Source organism: Mesoplodon bidens, assembly GCF_964165515.1.
Source record: "Mesoplodon bidens genome assembly, chromosome: 8".
Taxonomy (NCBI): Eukaryota; Metazoa; Chordata; class Mammalia; order Artiodactyla; family Ziphiidae; genus Mesoplodon; species Mesoplodon bidens.
This window is the reverse complement of record NC_138165.1, coordinates 41,439,660-41,460,395: the sequence shown is the minus strand read 5'-3', so window position 1 is coordinate 41,460,395 and position 20,736 is coordinate 41,439,660. Positions and strand designations below refer to the sequence as shown.

The following is a 20,736-nucleotide window of genomic DNA, read 5'->3' as shown; positions in this document are numbered from 1 at the left end:
GCTTTGTATTAAGGGCAGCTCTCCATAAATTCAGGGCGTTCTAAGTAACCACTCGACGTGGGTCTAGACACCTTGAAGACTTAAAATGAGACCCTCTTTCAGAGCTGAGAAGTGTATGGTCATGTCTTCTGAACAATGATAAAATATTTCCATTGCTGAAACAACACACAGTAACTGAAATGCTTAAGAGGACTTGGGGAGAGGAGGGCTATATGAAGCCCCCATTATAAAGTTTTAATCTATTTCTATAGGAGTTCCATGAAACTTCTGTCTTTTGCAACGCATCATGTCTGTTGCTTTTCTTGGGCTTTACTCCTAGAAAGACCAGGACAGGAAAAGTCCTCAGCCTTACGGATACCGGAAGCTGCAGGATAGATGCGTGCGAGGCTCTTTCCCCGCGCAACCCAGTGCGCAGCCGGGAGTTGGAAATTGACTCGGTAACTGTGAAGCAGGAAAAGGACTAGCCACTTTTCAATTTAGGAATTACAACTAAATATACGCGGAGCCGGTGCAGTCTGCACGCGGGCATGGGAGAGAGTCATCCCTCCCTCCTTTCACCCCAAATTCTCGGGAGGCGCACTACCTGACACCCCACTGGCCTCGGGTGATGCACAGCCGCTTCCTTAAGGGAGAACCTGCAACAGAGTTCGTTTCTGGGTTCAACTCTCGAGGATTCTGAGTCGGAATGTAATTGTCTCGGGTTTGCAGACACCTGGGAGATGACTGCTGACGGCTCTGCAGACTCCCAGCATTTCTAAAGAGCTTTCTCTTTCTCTCTGCTTATTAGTGTTCGGCTTTAGTTGAGCAGAAGTTGTGAAAATCAAAGGAAATGGCAGGCCCCATCTTTTCAAGGAAGCTAGGACATTGGACATTTTGCTTATTACTTAATCTCTTATGTGGCCACACACTTTTGCCCCTCAGAGTTACCTGTAGAGAAACGCGTCTCTTGTAAATAACCTTAAATTACCACGGAGACCTGCCTTATCTCTATTGCCCGACCCGTAAAACATGTCTTTTTTTTTTTTTTTTTTTTTTAAGGAAGAAAAGGCAAAGTAAAAATAACCTGAGAACTCTCCTGGAAATTTACTGTTCTAACTCTGCATTTTAAAAATAATAACACGTTCTGTAAATTTCAGTGACCGGGAGGCCAATTGAAATCCACCAGGGCCAACGAAGAAAACCACCCCCATCCTGCACTTTCTATGAATTCACAGCTGTCCAGAGGCGAAACTGGCTGGACCTCCACCACCCAAGGACCAGGTCGCTGAGAGGAAGCTGGTACCAGAAGTGGCTTCTACAGTGTTAGTTACTTTCTTTGCTAAAAGTTGGTGCTGGGTGGAATCCTAGAGACTTTGGTATAACTTGTTTGTATCTGACAAGACCCAGGACCTGACAAATGGATATTTTGTCCTTTACCTGAGAAACTTTTAAGACGGAAATATTATTCTAAAACTGCAGATTGAACCTCATCACTATTCACTGAAGGAGGAAAACAAAAAGTTGTAAGAAATGCCTCTATTCTGCTCTATGCCAAAGACCACCGACCCAAGGCCCAAAGGGACCAAAATGCTTGGCTCTTCCTCCAAGATCCTTTACAAGGAGTGGGAAAAATCAGAGATTATATTTAATACACTACAAATCCATGTTGACTTTCTGAGTCTTAAAAAGATACTTTCTAAACATTGTGCAAGACAAAAACTTGATAGGACTTCGAACCTTGCAAAACTTCAAAAGCTGTTAGGTCTCCTGAACTTCTCTTCTGAAAGCTGCACTTACTGGCAAAGTTATCAGAAGAGTTGAGATATTCTCACCTGATTCTGATAAATGTAGGTTGCCACACTGGAAAATTCCGGTTAAGGAAAAATACTGTACAGAATTCTCTGGATAATTAGTTCAATTTCCCAGTTCCTTTTGCCAGAATAGGTCTAAGCTGTCAGAAACTCAGATGTTGAATAAGTGACCTATCCCAAATCAATCTCCAACTCTGTCTATTGTATACTGCTGTTTAGTCATCATTTTTCCTAACCCAGAAAGAAGACAAAATTCTGTTCATTTACATAGTTTATTGTTGTAAACATTAAAATTGTCTTTCTCAAAGAAAGAATTTATCAGGAAAAAAAATCAGCGTCTCTAACTGTCATACACCATAGAAAAAAAGGCAGTGACTCATCTCGTGTGCCATACTGGAAATATACAAAGAAAAATACTACAGAATATGGCAATATTAAAATTCTTACTCAAACATAAAATAATATATTAACTGACAATCTTAGACATTAAAACAAAAAACAAAAAAATTCAAAGTGCTCAGTAATTTCCAGGGAGTTATGTATATTATAAGCACTCTGGAAACGGTCAAAAGCTGCTGCATGCAAGTTCTGTTTAGCTTTAGACAACAAAATAATCAAGATATAAACTTTCTTTTATCAACATCAACGGTACATACAACACTTACAAACAAGGAATGTTGGACGGTGTTACAAACACTATGTGTCCCTTTTGTCAGGATTTTCTGATGTGTAATACTTGTGCCGACCTATTTTACAATTGAGAAAATGTTTAAGCTCAGATAACTACCAATCTTTATAAAATCTAACAGACTACATAGTGTCTGAAATACTATTTATATAATATAGACATTACTGAAGTAGCAAGTGCCTATAACATTTTCAACCTAGAATCAACATGCTTGTCCCTTTTTTGTGGTTATTTCTTTTTTCTTTTTTTTTTTGCAAACACACTTATCTTTTAGAATTTGTAATATTTATTCATAAATAGGCACAAAATAATTTAAAAAGCCAAACTGCATTGGGTAAATTTACAAGCCTTTGCCTTCTTCAACTCATGCCACCCACGCAACATTTAGTTTTACTATATATTACAGCTTTCTTTACAGCAGAAAACTTTGAAGTCTTTTAAAGGGCAATACTTGTGGGTCCCCTTACAATGTGGGTGTGTGTGTATGTGTCTATGTGCATTACATTTGTCTTAACTGCAACAACCAAACATGGCCAAATGTTTTCCGTCATACATTAAGAAGCTTCCTTCTGAACAATAAAATGATTTTTAAACTGATAATAAAAAGTTTATACCACTGTATTGTGTGTAGTCCGTGTTCTAAATCCAGGATGCCCCGGAGCCAAAATGCCCTTTCAGGTTCTGCCTGCAGGTTAGGAAATAGTAACAGTTTTTGCTTTTGTTGTTGTTTGTTTGTTTGTTTTCTTTAGAGATCAAGGGCCAAGGTGTATGGAAGGGGTGGGGGCCGGCTAGAGCTGAGGCAGCTCAGGGGGATCTCTCTGCCCTTGTGACTTGCCCCCTCTGGACAGTTTTAGGTTTCTTTCCAGTTTCTTTGAAGTGCATGGAAGGAGGTCTTAGAAAGGTAAAGTGTCCAGGAAAAGTTTGTCAATTATTGCTGGTGGTGGTACCAAATCTTCCAGTTTCAGGTAGAAAATGCGCTGTAGCCCCTGCGTGCAAAGCGTACGGAGTTCTGGAAGCTTCCCCAACAGTTTGGACAAATAGTTGGGGCGGTTCAAGCCCCCATTATTGAAAGTCACATGGTCTTTGAGACAATTTACAATCTTGTTTTGCAGCTCCTCCACTCTCTTGGGTTCCTTGAGACCGTGTCTCTCTGCAGAAAACACAACCAGAAACAAAAGAGGAATGCACCGAGCAGTTAGCTAGCTGACAGGACCAGGGGGTGGGGTCGGCAGGCAGCAAGGGAAAACCGGGACGAATCCCACTGGGCAGTTCTGGAGAAGTGCCCTGTGCCTGTGGTACTGACCTGTGACCATAGCCAGGGCAGCAATGCAGGAGAAGGCAGAAATGTCGATGTTCATATTCTGCAAGTTGGAGGAGAATTCAACAATGGAATCAATCCATTCCCCAAAGCCACGAACGCATTGCAACCTGTGCAAGACCACCCCATTGCAAAAGATGAGTTTACCCTCCACTGGGTTGGACCTGCAATTAATACCAAAGAGAGGGGGAGGGGGAGAAAAAGAGAGAGAGAAAAAAGCTAAACAACTAATTACTTGAAGAGCAATAAATGAGGGATTTAAGAGGCACCTAATTACCAAAGAGTTAATAAAACGTAGGCCAGTGGACCTTGAAAGGGTTTAATTTCATAACAATCAAGAATGCCCCCTATCCCACCTCCATTCCATTCATCTAAGGCTTCTGCCCTCACTCCTTCCCTTCTCTTCCTTTTATCTACTCTCCTTTCCCCCTCATTTATTTCCCATTCTGTTCTCTTCTCTTTCCCCCTTTTCTTTCCCTTTTCCTCTTTCTTTTCCTTTCTTGATTCCTCTCTTCCTCCATTCCCAGCCTTTCTGGATCGCCCTCTCCGTTTACCTGTATGCTAATCTCAGCACAAATAGTTCTAGGAAAGCCGATTCGAAAAGCAGGTCCTGGTCGGCTTTGGGCAGGTCAGCGAAGCCCGGGATCTTCTCCGCCCAGCCCCTGATGATCTCCATGGAGCCAGTCAGGAGATCATAGAATTGCTGGATATGCTGGGTGTCATCTCCACTCATCTGATAGTCAGGGTTCGCCTGGAACTGGAATTTCATTTTAAAAAGCACTTAATGAGGTTCTCTAAAATATATAACCCGTGAAATTGCTAACCTCGCTTCTAGTAGGGGAGCCAGGTTTTTATAACAATTAAACCTCTCTCTGACCAGTAAGGAAATTAGATGTTCCGGGGCAATTAATTCAATTAGGGATGGTGCTATGAGGTCGCTGCTTTAAATATGTAAATTACCATTTCCATACAGACTAAATACGGTGCCAACCAGCCCTGGGAAACGTTCACTCTTATCTCCACAAAACAATTGACACGTTAGTATTCATGCCAGTCCCAGAGTGGGTCTCGAGCAGAGACGCCCTTTGCAAATCTCAATAAAATTGCAGTGGCTTCTAGGTTTGCTTCTAGGCTTGCCCGGCACATTTCCTCCATTTAAAGCACACACATTTCTCATGGCTGGGGTAAAAAAAGGAATCTGACCACTTGATTCCCCCGTTCACTGCCATTCCTCATACCCCCTTCTCTTCCCCTTCCCTGACCCGGGAGGAGGCATCCCTCACCCTGACGGCACCAGAGAGAATGAGGATTGAAGCATCTCAGTGGAGGACTGGTGATAGAACCCAAGTGGGGGCTTTTGCACTGCCTCTGGTTTATGCATCAGAGGCACTGGTGTGTGTGTGTGTGTGTGTGTGTGTGTGTGTGTGTGTGTGTCTGCACTGTGGTGCTGGGAAGGGGCCTCACAGAGGTTTGACCACTGTGGCCTACCCTCTCTTCCTTCCTCTGCCCTGTCCTCACGTCTGCAGCCCTAGCAACGCCATCTGTCTTCTGTGGCCCTGCCCAGAGCTGTGAAGCCACAGCCTCGCATGCTTCCTTTATCCCTTGGGCCTGGGGGTTAGTGATGGGTGTGGGGAAGGGGTCCTGCCCATCTGTCAGTTGTCCGAAGGATCCCCCCCCGCGCCAGCTTCTTACCCTGGAATAGTCCAGGCTGGTCATAGCCGGGTTGGAGTCGACATGGGCCCTGACGAGGGCACTGATCAGACTCACCGGGGGCGAGGGGGGAGAGGGCTCCTGTGGGCTCTTCGGTTTCGAAGGTAAACGACCTCTCCGGCCTTTTAAACTGTCTGTGCGAACCACTGCAAAGGAATCGCCGGGTGAGGGCAAGCAAGATCCAGCTGCTGCCTGGCCCCCTCCCCGGAGGAAGGCCGCAGCCGCGGGGCACCCGGCGGGGCGGGGCAGCGCCCCATCGCTTGTAAAGCCTTTACTGACAAGAAGCGTAAAAAAGGGGGGGTTGTTTCATGTCATCTTCCCAATGGGTCGTATAGTTAAAGGCGGGAAGGGCCTAGCGGCTTTCTCCTAGGGCAGGATGGGCTAGCAGGCAGCTGCCGAGTCGTAGAGGCCGGAGGCCGGTGCGGGGGAAGCCGGAGACCTCCCCCCGCCCCCGCCCCGGCTCTGGGAAGTGGGTTTGGGGCCGGAGCAGAAGCTCCCCAAAGGCGCAGACTGGGGAGTGGGCTGCTGGCCCCAACCTACCTTCTTTCACCATCCCAACAGCCAGGCACTTCTGAAATCTGCAGTACTGACAGCGATTCCGGCGCCGCTTGTCCACTGGGCAGTTTTTATTTGCTAAACACACGTATTTCGCGTTCTTTTGCACCGTGCGCTGCAAAAGGAGACAATACAGGCCGGAAAAAAATTTTTTTTACTCTTGAAAATCCAACAATTCAGGGAATCCAGACACAATTTCTGAACGGCCGGGATCCACACACCCTCCCCATAAACAAACACATACACAACTCCTTTTTATTTTTTTCTTTTTCCTTTTCTTTCTCTCTCTTCTCTTTTTCCTCCCCCAGGGCATTTAACAGAAGAAAATTGATAGCGTTAACATTTGAGCTAACCTTGCCGCTCCTTGCTGTGTTTTATATGCCAAGAGAAGAAGGAGACGCTCAGTAAATACAAATCCGTGGGCATTCATATTATTTACATTCCTTAGAGACCTTCTCTATTTAAAATGATAAGATTATTCAATCAGGATGGCGAAATAAAGAGATCACTTAATTTGACCATAGGGAATTCTGTTCCACTTGGTTAGCTCAGACACGGTTCTCTGTCCTAACCAATTTCAATCTGAACAGAGAAGACAGCTCCTAGCACATGCAAATGACCCTCTTCCAACTCAGCTCCGGCAACTTCGGGCGGGGGCTCGCCGGGTCGGCTGCGTGCGGCGGATGCGACCCCGGGTCTCCCGGTCTTTCAACTTCCCTTTCCCAGGCACCCAGAAGCCTCCGCCGCAGCCCAGGGGAGGCTGCAGGGCAGCCCCCGTGGACCCCGGGAGTCGGACGGTCAGGGGCCAGTTGGCGCCGGGCGCCTGCACCCCGGTGGAGCCAGCACTCTGAGGCTCCGGGCACTAGGGGGCCCCTACCTGTCTCCTCCGCCCCCGTCCTGGCTCACCTTAAAGAACCCTTTGCAGCCCTCACAGGTGCGCACGCCGTAGTGCTGGCAGGCCGCGTTGTCGCCGCACACGGCGCACAGCCCCTCGTTGGAAGGGGAGCCCCGCGACGGCGGCGAGGGCACCTGCGTGTCGAGCAGCTGCGACGCGTGACCGATCTGCAGGCCGGGGAAGCCCATGGACGCGGGCTTTCGGATGGGGTTGGGCACAGCGAAGGTCTGCCCGTCCACCACGTGGTGGCTGCTCGCCGGCTCCGGGTTCATGGGGACGTGCAGGGGTCCGTCGAAGCGCATCTGGCAGCTAGACACGGGGGTGCCGGGGGGCGACTGCTTAAAGGAGAAGAGGGAGAGGCGGGAGACCGGCGTTTTCCTCTGCTCAATCATGTGCGTGGTGGCCACGTAGTTCTGGTGGAAGTTGTGGAGGGAGCCTGGGTCGTCCCACATGGGGCTGTGCTGCACCTGGAAGCCCGGGGTGGTGGGCGTCGGGGGAGAGGAGGGCTTGTAGTAAACCGACCCGGAGTGCGGCATCATCTCCTCGGACTGGGGGGGCAGGTGGCTGTGTTGCTGGTAGTTGTGCATCTGAATGTCTTCTACCTTAATGGAGGACTGCTGTCCGGACAGGGGCATTTGGTACAAGCAAGGTGGCTTGACGTCGTAGCCTGTGCTGTAGTTGTCCATAAAGGTACTGAAGCTGGGGAGAGAAGTGGTGGCAGTGATTTCAGTGTTGGTGAGGTCCATGCTAAACTTGACAAACTCTGGAGTTAAGAAATCGGAGCTGTATTCTCCCGAAGAGTGGTAACTGTAGCTCTGAGAAGCGGGGCTGGCTCCTTGAGGCGAGGACCCATACTGCGCCTGAACACAAGGCATGGCTGGAAATGAAACAGGGTAATATACACTCAGCCTGGTCAACTGAACACTTTCTCCCGGGCTCGGGTACACCTGGAGCTACACCGGCAGCCCGCGGCGGTCAGAGAGCACGTAGGGGCGCGAGAGGAAGGGCGGAGAGTGCGAATACTGCGGAGCGAAACAGTGCAGGACAAGGAAAGGCTGATCCAATAAAGACCCAGAACTAGAAAGCTATTACAGTCTCCATTCCCGGATATTTCCAGCGCCTCCCCCTCCGCCCCCTTTCATGGGTAATCCCTCTTCAATGAGCCTTTCCTCTGAAGCTCGGGTTCAGCAAGCTCAATCCAGAAATCAAGTTGAATTGCACAATGAGAAACTTGTTCCCGAAGGCGATGGGTCGGGGGGGAAAAACTTAAGTTACAGGGTTTGCTGGGAAAGATCGCATTGCCCTGTTTCTTGACGTTTACGGAACTCGGGGGAGGGAAAGAAAAAAAATGAAGTTGCACTAACCTTCAGCTGAGTTACAGGCGTTTTCGAGAAAATTAAAGGTGGACAGTGTCGTAATTCAATGAAGGACAAAGTTTCCAAGATTTTTAGAAAAGCAGTGGAGAGCCCAGCCTGGCAGATCTCCTCCCTGAAATAAAGACACAGGAAGCCTTAGGGTGACTTTCTGGACAGATTTGGCTGGGCATCTGTATCACCAGGCAGGCCCTTCTATGCCTTTCTTGATTGTTTAATTGGAAATTAGTGTGTAGCCTTTATCAAACAGCATTTAAAATGAATGTCTAAAAGAGATGGCTGGAAACAACAGAAATTTTCACCCATTGACTGTGTTGATCCTTGCAGAGAATACCTCTGAAGAAGGAAAGGTATTCCATGTACTTATTTATGATGAAATAAATTGGCCCCTTTACTGGGTGTTTGGGGGCAGTGCAAGGGGAGTGTCATTTCCATTTTAGTTTAATTCAAAACTAAATAAGAAGAAACTGGGGGTTAATAAAATACAGCACTGGAACCTTCTCTTGAATTTTTTTTTCCTGTGGTGAAACTGGCTTTTCATCTAGGAAGCAGGGAAGGAAGTAGAAGTCAAGAATATAAAATGTGAAAACAATCTCTTCCTTCACCCCCTAGGAGTTACAAAATGTTAGCAAGGCCCGGTAGCCCTGAAGGCAATCTTAATGGAAGCATCTGGATTTCCTAAGAGCTTTTGATGGAGTACTGGGTTTGGGGATACAGGTGAATGGGCATTCACTTCTCCAGGAAATTTGTCTTTCATCTTTAATGGCCAAGAGGTGGAAACAGGGGACCCTATTTTTTCAGGAGCATCTTAGTCAGTTTCAGGGAGAGGGAAATGCTGCATATCCAATCGTGGCACCGGTGTTTGAAGCACCTCTCAACATAGCAAGCTGAGCACCTTTCCTATCCAGCCTTCCACAATCTGCTTACTTGCTGGAACAAGGCATTCTTGTGTCCTAGTACTTTTCAGATGTTCCCACTTGGAAGGCATTCTAGAGCATAGACGATTGTATTACTAATGAAAAAGAAAGCCAAACATCCAATTCTGTTCTCCTCCCCCACCCCCCTTCATAATCTTGCTTCATGGAGGAGGGAGGGTAACCAGAAAAAGTAGAAAGAAAGGAGACCCTTGACGGATATGCCTGTGCTGGATATTAACCCTCTGGTAACTTCGCAGCTTCATAACTACTCTAAATAGTCTGTCTCTCTGTCTCTGCCTCTCTGACAAACTCACAAACACAAGCGCGGCATATGTCAAAACCAGAAATTTCAAGCAACTTAGTAACAGGTCACTCTACCAACCGCCCCTCCTTACTCAACAGTACCCAAGAGACACGGGCACTCTGGCCAGCCGCGGAGATACAGTTCCCAAGCAACACATAAACTGAAGAACTTTCACTCTCCCTGTCACTTTGTGGGCAGCGTCCAGGTCCCTCGTATACACAGGACTTGGAGTCTACGTGTCCAAAGACCACAATCAATTCCGCACCAAGAGCAAACTTTGCGCACATTTCCGCGTGTTAAGTCCGCAGCTCCCGAAACTGTGCAAGCCTCCCTCTCACGTCCACCAATGAGGAGCCTGGAAGCCTCTGTTGGGTGGCAAAGCAGGAGTTCCGACAAATGCCCTCTGTAGCTGCGCACACCTACTCCCCATCCTCCGGCCCCACTCGCGCTCCGCGCCTTCGGCGCCCACTTCCAGAGAACCTGCACCACACAAGCGGGAAGAAGAGACGTGCAAAAACAGAAAGAAGGATAAAAGAACGCGAGCTGTACGGGCTGCACCTACTCACTTAGGAGTTCTCCGTCTCTCTCTTCATTCATTCAACTCGGCCAAAGTGTAGTTCCCTCCGGGAGTCGGGGTGGCAGGGTCGGGGAGGGGTGGGCGAGAGGGGCGAAGGGAACGGAGGCGCCGAGAGCGGGGAGGGAGCAGGGGAAGGCGGCGGCTGGGCAGGCGAGCGGGACCGCGGAGCCTAGCGCGAGCCACCGGGCGGACTGGCCCTGGCCGCCAATGTGCCTTTGTTTATGTGGCTCGCGCTGCCGCTGCCAACATTCACCTAAAGTCTCCGCGCGTCAGCGCGCGTCAGCGGCCTGCCGCCCAATCGCCGAGCCGCCGCGATCCCCAGACTCCTGGCCGGCGCTCGCTTTGGTATATTTCCGACCTGACGTCACGAGCAGGGCCGATTTTAAGGTGGGAACCATTCAGGGTTCACCTTGGTAGCCAGCTAGGTTTTTTTTTTTTTCCCCCTTTTCCGAAAGAGGTGTGACCTCTCCACTTAGGTCCGCGCAGCCCACAGAGCCTCGACATCTCCCCTCCCCACCCCCCCACCCCCGGCCAATCCCCGCGCCGCCGCAGCGGTCCGGCAGCTCACAAGTGGGGGAGGGTGCAACAAAAGCCCGAGCGGAAGGGGACCCAGGCGTGGGCCAGGTAGCCAGCACCTGGAATCGCACGAGAACGGGGCGTGCCTGGCAGCACCCTAACCTCGCCCACCCACAATTGCCACCCCCGTTAGCGGAAGCGAGTACAGATGTCCCATGACACGAGACGCTCGGAGGGCTCAGGCAATTGGGGTGGGATTTCCCTAGTCCAGTGCATCCCCCTTTTCTCTTTTTTCCTGTCCCCGGCCTTCTCATCTAGCATATTCTCTCTCTCTCTCTCTCTCTCTCTCTCTCTCTCTGTCTCTCTCTCTGTCTCTCTGCCTCTCTCTCTCTCTCTCTCTCACACACACACACACACCAAGGTGGAAGAGAGTAGGTATGGCCTATTTTCTATGTTCCCTTCTTTCCTTGCAGTGCTCACGTGCGAGGGAAGACGTGGTGCGTGGGGAGGGAAGCGGAAAGGAGAGGGTAGCCAGTGACCCAGCCCTTCAGGGACCCCCAAAGTCAAAGTGAGGCGTCACCCACTTTCCTTTCTCAGACAATGCAGCCGAGCGCCGGGCAACAGGTGTGTTCTGCAGAAAGGTGCCCCAGCCTCACCTTTTACCAACTCTCATACTTTGACACTACTGGGTGCCCATCAACTCGTGTCTTTCCACGAGTTTTAGGGAAATAAATCTACCCTCCTCTGAAGCACAAGGGCTCTCGAAGCTTCAATCTGAGAGCCAAGAGGGAAAGACTAAACATGGGGGAAGCGGCGGGGAGGGGGGGGGTTCTAGATCTCTGCGAGGCGTACGGTGTGTGCGTTCAGCCTTCCCAGGAGTGGGGCGCGGCGGGCGACCGGAGCTCGCCGCACCCCCGCAGCCGCCCCAGCCGCAGCAGACTCCGCTTCGCAAGTCAATCCACCTCCAAGCTGAGGGCTCAAGGCGCTTTCTAGCAAAGAAACGCCGCTTCTCCCGGGAGCAAGCCCCCTTCCGGGTTCCTGGGCTCGAGCTGGACGGGCCTCGGGGCTTCTCCCATGGGGCTGGGGAGTTAAAGGGGGAGGGAGGGTTCGGAGGCGTCCCCCTCCTCCGCCCAAGAAGACTTCCAGCCGCCCCTCCCCCTCGGCGTAGCTCGCTTCCAGGCTCGGGGCCCCTTTGCACACCCCCATCCTGGTGTTCCCAGTACAGGCGGGCCGAAATCGCCGTGGAGCTCTCCGCCTTACGGTGCCGCTCAGCTCTAATCTGCACCCCAGCCTTTGCCCTCTCCCGCCGCCTCCTGCTCCCCGGCGGCCGGAGAGGCGTTGCCATCAGGTGCCCCGAGGCTGCCCCAAGAAGCCGCAGGCTCTTCTGCACCGCATCCTCGGGAAAACCTACGTGACCACCTTAAGTTTCCCCCAGATGTTGCGACTGCCGCTGCTGCTACTGCAGCCACCGCGGCGGCTCAGCGGTGCCCTAGCGGGCGCGAGGAAAAATAAAACCAGGAAGTGTGTGTGAGAGCGCGCGCGCGCGTGTGCGTGTGTGTGTGTGTGTGTTGGGTGGTGGCGGGGGGGAATGTTGCGGTGGCGAGTGAAGGTGTGTAAGTAGGGGGATGAGAGGAGGAGGGCGAAGAATAGCTTATTAGCATGAGCTGGGTAGCGTCAGCGCCCTGTGGGCAGAAACGATTCCACGCGAACGAAAGGGAAAAAGTGAGAGTTTGGAGAGCAGGGGAGAAGGAAAGCGGTGGGGGTGGCGGTGACGCAGGGGCTCAGGCATTGACGCACCCGCCGGGCTGGGCCCAAAATAGCAGCAGCTCTAGCTCGGTGGCGCCCTCCCGGGTTCCCTTCCCCTTCCACAAGGGAGCAGGACGCGCGGCCTGGGGGAGCTTTCCTTGATCCCAGGGGTGGGCCAGGCTCCCAGCAGCTATTTTCAGGCAGTCGGAAATTCAAGCGCAGCCATGCTGGAGTGGCAGTTATTGTTTTTTAATATATTCCTAGGAAGGCGGGGGCCAGGAGAACTTTAAGGTTGTAACCATCATTCTCCAAACACCAATACTCACGTCTAAGTAGGTACATTCCCTCCACACGCTCCTCCTCCCTTAAACCATTTAAAAAAACACTTGGCTTTAGCCTGGGTTGAGTCTGCGGGCAATTTGAAAATTCTCTCCCAGTAAGTGGGAAAATGTGCTGGAGTTCTTAAAGTGAGCTCCAAGGAAGACAAACATTGTAATGTGATGGGTTATTCTATAACAGCAACTTGTCGAGTCTGGCTTCTTGATAACAGAGCTTTTGCTCAAGTCTTAAGGCACCCAAGATCGAGACGCAGTTTTCACAGCAGCTTATTATAACAATTATTAGTAACCGGAAATGGATTGAATAAATACAACATCAAAATGAGAAAAAAAGGTGGCTTTTTTTGCCTTCTATTCTACAATCCATATGAATTTTCTCTCTCCTCAAATTCCTATTCTAGCTCCTAGGAAGTGTGTCTTCTTGGGAAGACACACTGGATGCAAGGCGGATAAACTCACTTAAACCCATTATTGGGTAAGCTATTTCTTGGGTTGGTATTTTTGGTAGGGCTCAGATGTGCTCGGGGTGAAAAGGATCCAGCAGACATTAGAAAGTGTAAAGAATGACCACGCTCAAAGCTCCAGACTCCTGTGTCCCCACCAGATTCTGATGGAACAGCCTCAGTAGAAGGGCCAATGTCTGTAATTGACTGATCCTGTCAGTAGGGGGCCTGACTCCACAACGTTCAGGAAGATACATCACACACACATACACACACACACACACACGCACAAGCACATACACACACAACTAGCTATTTACTACTTAGGCCAAGCCCCAGGAGAGCTTACTGCAAGCCAAAATATTCATATTCTGCTGGAATTCATAAATAACTACAAATCTTTGATTCTATTCTGTATTTCTCAAAAAGGGAAACAGTTTAACACTGGAATTAGGTTCACAACAGATTTTCTTTATTTCCTCCTGTCCATGTTTAACTCACTGTTAGCTCACAGGGAGAAAAAAAAGTCAAAATGGTAATAAAATCTTTCATTTTATCACCAAGCAGTTCAAATTTGGCATTTAGTTTGGAAAAATGAAAGCATGTTTTAAAATCTTATGATTACATGTTTAAATAAATTATAGTTTAGAAGAGGATTCCTGTGGGTGTATTTGCTAGTACATAAGAGAATGCTTTTGTGAATAGAGGTTTAATTACACATATAATGGAATCAAAATGTAGAATTGAACAACCTTTTAGAATATGTTCAAATGATGCTCTAGGCTAAAAGAAACTGAAATTCTGCATTTATATGACTGCAATCCTGCAAGATTCTTGAACATAAATAGATTCTTGAATATAAACTATTTTATAACTCGATTAAAAAACAATAATGTTTCTTTCAGGGCCCAGAGTCTGATATAACTTTAAATTATTGCCATGTATAAATACATAAAGTTACCCCAAATGAAGGTCGGTGTTCTTAACAATTTACAATAAATGGGAATAAAATTGATCCTATCCATAAGTAGGCCCTTCTTTTGAAACCAACTAAAATAAATTACAAAAGTATTATTTCTATCAATATACAGTATTAGATGACCTCAGAAACAGCATATAGGAAAATAATGTTACTATGTTATCTTTTATGATATTAGTCAATATTAAGCAGAATATATTGGTACATGTATAGAAAAAACATTTTCATAAAAAAACAATGTAAATAATGCATACTCACATCTAAACCGAAGTATTTATTTTATGCAAGGCTAGGCAGATTATACTTAATAAAATTGAGATTTTGGTATAATTTAGAAAGCAAACATGGATTTAATTCCATAGGGTTTTGTATCTTAATGCATGGGAAAGGGGTCTTTAGGGATTTATTTCACTATTCTCCCAAAATGTACTCAGAGTAGCCCTTAGCTCTTACAATTCAAATATAGTAAACAGATATACCTGTTATGCTATAAGAATCAAGGTAACTTGAAGACATTTCACAATAATATTAGTTAATGGAGCCTATGTTAAGCATAAAGTGAGACATATTTTAAGTTATATTTGGACAATTTCCATGGCATTTGTTGCCATTCAGCAGGAAGTTTTACATTAGTGATAGAAGAAAGAAATTTTCACTTTGAAAAAAACTCAGTTTCTGAAAATACAAAATCATTTTTTAATATGGAAGGTTTTTGGTTATTTGCTTTGCCATTTCACTTGCATTAATAAGATACTAATCAAGCAATCATTTGTTCCTCTTTTATGAGATGCCTAGAGAATAAGTCAAATGCTCAGCTGGTAATTCACATTTTGGGTAGTTGTGGCTTTTGCTCAGTTTTACCCAGCCCATTTTTCACTCCAAACCACTTAATGCAAAGACTTTAAAAACTGTTTCTTGCTTTGATACAGTATTCAGTTCTAGAAATGTGGAAAGATGTGCAGAAGAAAACAGCACTCTTTTTTTCTAGAAGCATCTACTTATAAATTAAAATTCTAAAACTGAACATATGGTAAAACCTCATGCCACTCAAAAAGTATTTGCATAATAAAAATCCTTCATCTTTTCTCTAATTCTTGACTCTCAGTAACAATCTCCTAAATATTTACTTTAAATTAACCACTTAAAATTTTCTTTTTGTTGTTGTGGTAAAAGACACATAACATAAAATTTACCATCTTACATTTGTTAAGCGTACAGTTCAGTCATGTTATATACAGTCATGCTGTTGTGCACCAATCATCACCATCCACCCCCATAACTCTTCATCTTATAAAACTCTAACTCTATAACCATTAAACAATAACTCTCCATTCTCCCCTCCTCCCAGCCCCTGGCAATCACCAATATTTTCTTATGTAAGAATTCTTCTTGATTCAGCAAGGAAGTGTTACTTTGGTTTTAGATTTCCTTGCTGATTTCACTAAACATGGGAGCCATTAAAATGTACAAAGTCCTGAAAGACACTTTAAAGATTCTGAAAATAAGTTGCTATATGCTAAGAATATATCTCAGACACTTGAAATTCTAGAAGTAGCTGATAACATTAGTAACCATCACAGTATTACATAGAATTTTCTTTTAGTAGATAAAATACATACACTTTGCAATAGTTTTCATATGTATATCATAGCTGGTTAGTTTTTGTTTTACCTTTAATGATAAAATAACCATTTTTTATTTTTTTTCCTCAGACTAACTGGCGTATAGAAACTTCTCAATTTAATAAAAAATGAAGACATGTTATTGATATATTATGACAGACATATATGCCCTTTTTTATCATAATTCTGCAATTATCAAGCCTACAATTTTAACACTACAAAAGTAACTTATAGCAAGGACCCTTATAGTGATAAGTAATAAATCTAATTACCATATCCTTTGAATAGATGTAATATAAATTTCATTGCTCACTTAAAAGTTCTAAAGTTAACAGCATAAACTTGAAGTTGAGTAATTAAGTAATCCTTATATAGACACTTATTAAAGTATTTATACATATTATCTTAAATCTACATCTATCATTTTGCCAATTAAAATTAGGACTTTAATTGCAATTAAGTAATTTAATTGCCAATTGAACAGCAAAATTGCTAAGTGACTAATTTCAATGCCTATTTTAATTACCAATCATGACTGGGGAGGGAGCTAATCAAGTTACATCAAGCAGTACCAGAGTAATGATGTGAAGAAAAAAAAAAAGTAGAACAAACATTCAAGGCTACACGCTTTAAAAAAAGAAACATAAATTAAATAAATGCAAACACAATCTTATAAATGTATAAAAATACTGTATTTCAACATCTGAATACAGAACATGAAGTAGAGCAAGATTAATTAAAGAAGCCTCTGTCCATCTTCAAAGTAAGGAACACCAAATCAAAATTTTATGTGTTATTTACATGGCCACCACACTAACCCAGGTAAAAACAAAGCTGCATATAGTCGAGAATAAAAGATTGTTTCCTGCTTGGCTGGTTAAATATTTACAGATTGACAGTTTTTTTAAAACATGTTTAAATGAAAGGCTATAAAAGAGAGAAACAAGTTTCCAATGCAGCAATGTGGTTTTAAGTTTGAAAAGCAAACAGGGCCAGTGCAGTGGGACTATATACTCTTTCCTGATGGCTCTCCTCCCCACACTCACTCACTCAAATGAAGTGTACCATTAGAGGTCTAATGCCTATCCATAACTTGTCCTATATTACCTTGAGAAAGGCATAAATCTGTCCTATCTTAAATATTTTAAAATACATTCATAGGTTAAAAAAAATAGAAAGCATCTAGGATTACATCACAATTAAAATTACTTAGAGCATGGGCAATATACCTTGTCCTAATAGTATTTCTTAATTTTCAATTAAAATATACCTGCCGGCTCAAGATTAAGACTGTAAACCAGCAGGCAACCAAAAACTCTGGTGAAAATCTTGGCCAATACAAACACATTTTCAAAAGTTTTCATATTCAAACAAATTCTCAGATCAGCAATATGGAAGGGCCATATTGAAAGAGGTAGGTGAAGTTGGGAGCTCAAAAAACAGGAAGTGATTCCCTGGTAGACAATAACAATACCACTACTTTCCAGCTATAGGGATCCCCTTGGCAGCCAGCCACCTCATCTAGAGTAACAATGGACAACCATCAAATCTTTGTTTAAAATAAGTCATGATGCAAGATACATAATTTGCTTTTGCTACTATATATGTATAACAAATATACATAGTTTTTGTCTACAAATGGGCCCGAAATTATTCACAATGTATGTAATATAACTTCAGGAAAAGCAAATATTGCTGCTTAGGATTTTATGTACTAATGGACTTGAATTCTGAAATAAAGCACAGCAGGACTTTCAGCCTGGCTTTTGAAGAACATGTTAATAATCATGGGGCTTGACAGAAGCCTGCAATATCTGCTCATGACAATAACAGCTTTATAAGGCGAGTTCTGTGTGACTGGTTAAAGGACACATTCACTGTCTATTCAGAAGTCATGGAGATGGAGTCATTATTGACAACCTCACTACTGATCAAGGTTAAAACTCATTGAATGCTGACGCTACAGAGAGAAATACAACCTCAGCCACTAAAAGACTGCCAAAAACAGTCTCCAGTAAGGGTTGCCATAACTCAGATATATCTTATTTTGTTCTGTATAAAATTTTCTGCCATTTACATACACAAAAGATCTTATATTATTTGATAATCATTATCAAAATTATTGCCCTAACTCAAGCACTAGGTAACAAATCATCAGTCATTACAAAAAGAGAAAAGAAAGGAGAAATATTATCTTGTAATTTAAAAATGAATATGAAACTTGTATGACTGAAAATATGTATATTTTCAGACTATGTCCATTTTGTGTATTTCGCTAGTTTATCAGTTCACATGAATTAATGTGGTTCACATATTGCTGGATGCAAAATCTTTTAAAAGATAGTATGTCTATAGCTTTTAGATATCCCTTAATAGGTAAAAGTTTAAAAACAAAGTTATTGTAAATTATTTTACTTTTTTTTTACCCTTATTTCTTGTTTTTCAGTGTTGCCTCTCCTCATTAGTGAAGGAAAAAGGAGGGATACAGTAAAAGACAAGCATGTTTATAATCTGAAATTAGGGCCAATCAATTAAATATTTTATTAATCACCAGGGTATTTTTTTAGAAGACCTGTGAAATATTACAGAATCATTCCACTAGGATCTGACAGTGAGCTCAGTATGCTGTCACTGACATTTGGGGGGGGGAATAACAAACGACCAGTATTACCACATCCAGGATTCAAGTCAAAGTACACACATAGTTGAGGGCATGGAGGCAGGGAGGGAAGGGTATAGAAACTAGTTTACTAAGGAGGTCCTTCTTATCTTTCTTATATTTCATATTTCTAAGTACTTTTCCATAAGTTACTTTCCTAAGTTTAAGAATGACTGAAGTATAAAAAAACAGAATTTCAAATAGTTAATAAATGGCTTTAGGAGTTATATTGAAACGACTCAGAACACATAATTTTCTTAGGAGTCCTTTAATTTTCTGATTCAGAAAGTACGGTATTCCTAAAGACTGCTCTTAAGTACCTAGCTCTGGAAATCATATTTTCCATTTCTCCATACCCTCATCGATTAGTATTTGGTCAGCTGATTGGCAGTTACCAAGACAACAGTTTTGCTAAACTTTATAAACTTTCTATCAGCCAGAGGTGGGGGGGAGGGGGGCAAGACAGAAACGGATTTTACAGCCAGAATGGTGTGACAGAGCCCCTCAAACTACAAATAGATGTTACAAATCTGAAACGTAGCTCTGTAGTTCAATTTATACCACAGAAACTGTGAGATGCTACCTTCCTGTTGTTATAACGTATCAGGTCAAGGGATATAAATTGTACCAGGTAATTCATTTTGCCATTCAGAGAGTCATTAAGTTCCTCCCAGAATATACGTGATTGATATCCCTGGAGGTGAGAGGCTAAAGGAAACATATGGCAACATGTTGCATTCCGTATGCTATCTGCCCATCCGTGCTTAAGCTGCCATTAGCAACATCTGTACCTAACTGAAATCCAGCTGCGCCGACGCCGGCTGACGGAATTGTACTTGGGGGGGAAATCTAGCTTAGCGCCATTAACTTGAGACTTAGAGTCTATGTACCAGGACGGATGGAAGCTTTCACAATTAGACGAGACGACACAAATGCTTTATTAAAGTTTAATTTTGAACTCCCAATTAGCGAAACTGCATTACAAATCGACTGCAATTTCCTAGAAGGCACAGCAAGTTCTCTGCCTGCCTGCCACGTGCGAGAGGCTCCGGAGCCAGCTTCCCCAGCTACCGGCTGCTGAAAGGGGACGGTTCAGAGCTGCTCTCCGCATCCCAGGAAGTCCCTAAAATCCTCGCCAGCCCCTCCTTCCGCGGGGCGGGGGCGGGCGAGGACCGAACCCGCGGCGAGGGGGTTGGGGGGGAGGACTCAGATGTCCCCGGCGTTGGGAGGGAAGCAAGGGATGGGAGTGGGCGGGGGAGGGGCGACGGGGGGGGCCTGCGCGGAGGGGGGTGCCTGCGCGGAGGCGGGCGGGGGTCCTCTAGTATCCGAGCCTCTCCGGAGGAGCCTCAGCTAGTCACGCAGAAGTTTCTCTTTCGCTCTTCGCGCTACACACCCAGGTTGGCTTCCTGCGGGCAGGCCAGGGGTCCGGAGAGCGGGGGAGGAGACAGGAGACCCGGAAGGGCTGCCCGGCATCCACACCCACCCCAGGTCCCCTCCCCCGACCCCAAACAAAGCCCCCACTCCAGGTCCAGGATACGTTACCTGCCTGGCGCTCCCGGCCCCTCGGTCACCGCGTCCCCCGCTGGGCGCGCCTTGGGCGGGTCCCGCTCCCCGGGACGCACAAAGTGGTCTCCCCCGGCCGGCTAAATCCCACTCTCTCGTCATGTTGGGGGCCAAGAAGGGGGAGCGGGGGAGGTGGAAGCGGAGGTTGGGGCAAGGAGAACTGACTGATAAAATTTTTTTAAAAAAGAAAAAAGCAGCAGCCGGCGGGGCCCGGCCAGCGGCAGAAGAGGCCGGTTACGTTTCGGGGGTCTCGGGCGAGAGAGAGGGGGGGTCGGGGAGCGGCCGCCCGCCCCCCTCCCCCCGGCCCCCAGCGGCGACGGCAGCTGCACACACAGAAGCCCATTGTCGCCGGCGCCCGGCGTGCAGCCCCGCGGACTCGGCCCCGCGGCCAAGCGCGTCAGCGGCCCCGTCAGCCGGGCCGGGCTCCGTGACGCGCGCGCAGCCCGCTCTATAAATAACCCGCCGCCGGGCGGTTCGGGCGGCTTTCCAGTGACGCCGGGGCGAGGCGCGGGAGGAGGAGGGCGAAAGGAAACAATGAAACCGCCCGCCGCCCTCCTCCCAGGCCGCCCTGGGCGCTTCTCGCCGCGCTCCCCTGTCCCCGCCCCGACCCGCCCTGCCCGGAGCAGAGCGCGCGTGTGGGAAAGACCTCGCAGAGCCTGCGTCCCCCGAGCCCGCCAGGAGACTCGGGGGTTGGGACCCATCGCTCTCCCCCGGGGCGGGAGGGCGGCTACTTACACACCGGG

General features: G+C 46.4%; 1 protein-coding gene across 9 annotated transcripts; it reads right to left on the bottom strand.

The window, feature by feature from the left end:
- Nucleotides 1–2,053: 2,053 nt before the first annotated feature.
- NR4A2 (nuclear receptor subfamily 4 group A member 2) lies at nt 2,054–20,521 on the bottom strand. 9 transcript variants are annotated; one of them, XM_081242847.1, is made up of 9 exons: nt 11,496–11,831; nt 9,836–10,030; nt 8,321–8,444; nt 6,968–7,833; nt 6,047–6,176; nt 5,489–5,652; nt 4,351–4,553; nt 3,782–3,960; nt 2,054–3,628 (listed from the first exon to the last, which is right to left on the bottom strand). In XM_081242847.1, exons 4-9 carry the CDS (start codon nt 7,829–7,831, stop codon nt 3,372–3,374), a joined length of 1,797 nt encoding a protein of 598 aa, XP_081098973.1. In that variant the 5' UTR covers nt 7,832–7,833; nt 8,321–8,444; nt 9,836–10,030; nt 11,496–11,831; the 3' UTR covers nt 2,054–3,371. The 9 variants fall into 9 exon arrangements, with proteins under 9 accessions (XP_081098973.1, XP_081098977.1, XP_081098970.1 ...); XM_081242851.1 differs by lacking the exons at nt 9,836–10,030; nt 11,496–11,831 and adding an exon at nt 19,973–20,521 and having other exon boundaries at nt 5,564–5,652; XM_081242844.1 differs by lacking the exons at nt 9,836–10,030; nt 11,496–11,831 and adding an exon at nt 19,973–20,520.
- Between the last annotated feature and the right edge of the window lie 215 nt (nt 20,522–20,736).